Source organism: Stegastes partitus, unplaced genomic scaffold, assembly GCF_000690725.1.
Source record: "Stegastes partitus isolate 25-593 unplaced genomic scaffold, Stegastes_partitus-1.0.2 Scaffold1548, whole genome shotgun sequence".
Taxonomy (NCBI): domain Eukaryota; kingdom Metazoa; phylum Chordata; class Actinopteri; family Pomacentridae; genus Stegastes; species Stegastes partitus.
Window position 1 is genome coordinate 12,958 of NW_007579279.1, and position 2,505 is coordinate 15,462.

The following is a 2,505-nucleotide window of genomic DNA, read 5'->3' on the forward strand; positions in this document are numbered from 1 at the left end:
ACCTCACTAACTTAAATATTCATGTTTAGATCGTTCAGAATTATACTTAGAAACCCAACAAATCTTAACAGCTCCTTCAAGCAAGCACTCAGGCAACAGCGGAGAGGAAGAACCTCCAGCAGAGCCGGGCACTGGGAGGGCAGCCATCTGCCTCCACTGCTTGGGGTGAGGGTGAAGGTGAGAGGAAACGAGGACAGCAGAGACAAGCAGACAGACAACAAACAAGAGAGCATAAACACTGGACAGATTAGTGGGATCAGTAACCGCAGATCAGACACATGCAGCTCCAGAGCCAGAAAACACCTGCAGAGAGGTACAAGGAGAGAAAGGACAGAGAGGACAAAGCTCAAAGTACAGAGGCTTTTTTAGAATACTTTTACTGCAACTTTCTGATGCAAAAAAGGTATTACAGCTTGCAAAGTTTCCACTCAACATCCACTTTTTTAGGTTTTCTTGTCCCTGTTTGAAGCTGAGATGCACAGTTCATTATTGATTGAAGACGAGGTGCGGTGCGTGGGTCTTGGTGGGCCCAGGATTACTGGGCTTTTTTTGCTATGTTTAGTTGAGTCACTGGAATGTAACAGCCACCAGATCAGGTCATGAGCACCACTACCCTTGACCGAGGTGCTATAGTGCCTGATGACTAGTGGGGACAAAGAACCTCCTGAACCATTGTGCATTGTGTTCACAATAATTGGTAAATACAGCGGTAATGACTACATGTGATAGTAGGCATGATCAGTTTGCGTACAGTACGGGAGAGTGAGTCTACATTTACGTCTTATTTGACAGAAATCGATGCATCTTCCTGTTATCTGTGACCATCTGATAAACAACAAAATGTCTATTGTGCTCAATTACATGTGAGAGAAGAAAACTGGATATTTTTAATGTCAATTGCTTATAATTCTGGAAATGGTGATATTCCTGTTGCAATGGCTAAATCCTAATCATTTTAAATTTAGTAATAATATAGTTATATAGAGTATTGCTTCATAAAAACAACTCCAGCGAGGGATGGTGTTGGAGTGTGAAGTACAGGTTTATTCATTCATTCAGTCGGTCTATAAAGGAGACATGAAAGCAGACGATAAAGACAGAGTTTGGAAGCAATGCCAACTGAATGTCAGTTCTGAAACCTCTCAAGCTCCAGAGCCGTCTCCGTTGAGGTTCATTTTTTGTTTTTACCTCGGTTTCAAACACTCTCCCAGTTCACCTTCTTTGCCTCCTCCGACAATGGGGCTATTTTCCTTTCGCCTGGTACAGTTTACATAGTTCCATTGTTGTGCTTCCAGAGGAAAATTGCCAGTAGCTACTGGGGGGAAACGAAACCCCTACGCTCGTCCTGTTTTGGTTGCTTTGCACTGCAGATGCGCTTCGTCTGTGCCGTAACGCGAGCCGAATTTTCCTGGGAGATTTTTTTGCCCGGGGGCAGACAAAATCGCAGTGTAAAAATTAGGCTTATAGGGAACCAGCCTAAACGCTGATGGCAATACTGCTCTATAGCCATTACGATGTGCAATCAACATTTACTTCATCATGATAAATTAAAGCAGCTCATCTGTTGCCACTTTAAATTAGTTGAAATGGCTAAAAATGCAGCTATTGAAGTCACTCTGTGGTTATTAATTTAACTAATGTGTATTAAAGTTACATATTTAAAAGGTTTTTTTTTCCATGATACTAATCTATCCATGCTGTAAAATGGCTTAGATGTTACTCTATGTTGTTGCTTCAGATCCATATGGAAGTCTGAATCCATATTTGTTGACGTTAAATGCTTATTTCACTTCAAGATGTGTCATCCCGCATATACAACACATGATATGGAAACTTTCACCCAACTGGGCCTTTAACAAGACATCCAAAATAAACCCAAACATGATGTGACATGTTCTGGAAAAACATCTACAAGCATTTACCTCAATGAAATATCCTTTAGCAAATGTCCTTGACCAGGTCCAGGGTTGCTTCTCCAACAACTGATCTTGGCTGTTATAATTCTAACAAATAATCCTTATGTCTACTCATGTTTTAGGGGTGATCGCCCTGTTTTGTCGCCAGTATGACATCATCAAAGACAACGAGCCCAACAACAACAAGGACAAAGCCAAGAACTCCTCAGAGTGCAGTACTCCTGAGCACCCACAGGGGGGGTTACTGCGCAGCAACGTCTAAGACCAGCCCTGCACCGCCTTCTGCAATAACCAACTCCTCAAACCTCAGGACAGGTGAGGAGCAAGTAATCCTTGCTGACTAGCGCTTGCAAAACGCTCTCATCTTACATCACGCCCCACAGAAATACCTCTTTTGTTCTATTTTTAATTCTGTGCTTCTTTCTTTGCTGCGTTTTATTGGTGTTCTGCAACAGCCTAAATTAGGTAAGCATATCATCATGAATTAGGATGGGTTTCTCTCTGACTGCCATACATTATGACATATCACCATGCTTTTAAACTAATCTGACGTTTAAGTGACTTCTTTTTTTTTTTGCAATTGGCCCTT

At 41.8% G+C, this 2,505-nt stretch overlaps 1 protein-coding gene across 1 annotated transcript in view; it reads left to right on the forward strand.

Moving 5' to 3' along the window:
• The window catches only part of fndc5b (fibronectin type III domain containing 5b), a gene marked incomplete at its 5' end in the record, with an annotated part of 13,709 nt that extends 11,517 nt beyond the window's left edge, over positions 1-2,192 (forward strand). The window contains one exon of the mRNA XM_008300485.1: positions 2,039-2,192. Within this exon, the coding sequence (XP_008298707.1) occupies positions 2,039-2,178 (140 nt within the window). The remainder of the gene's footprint in view (positions 1-2,038) is intronic.
• Positions 2,193-2,505: the final 313 nt, after the last annotated feature.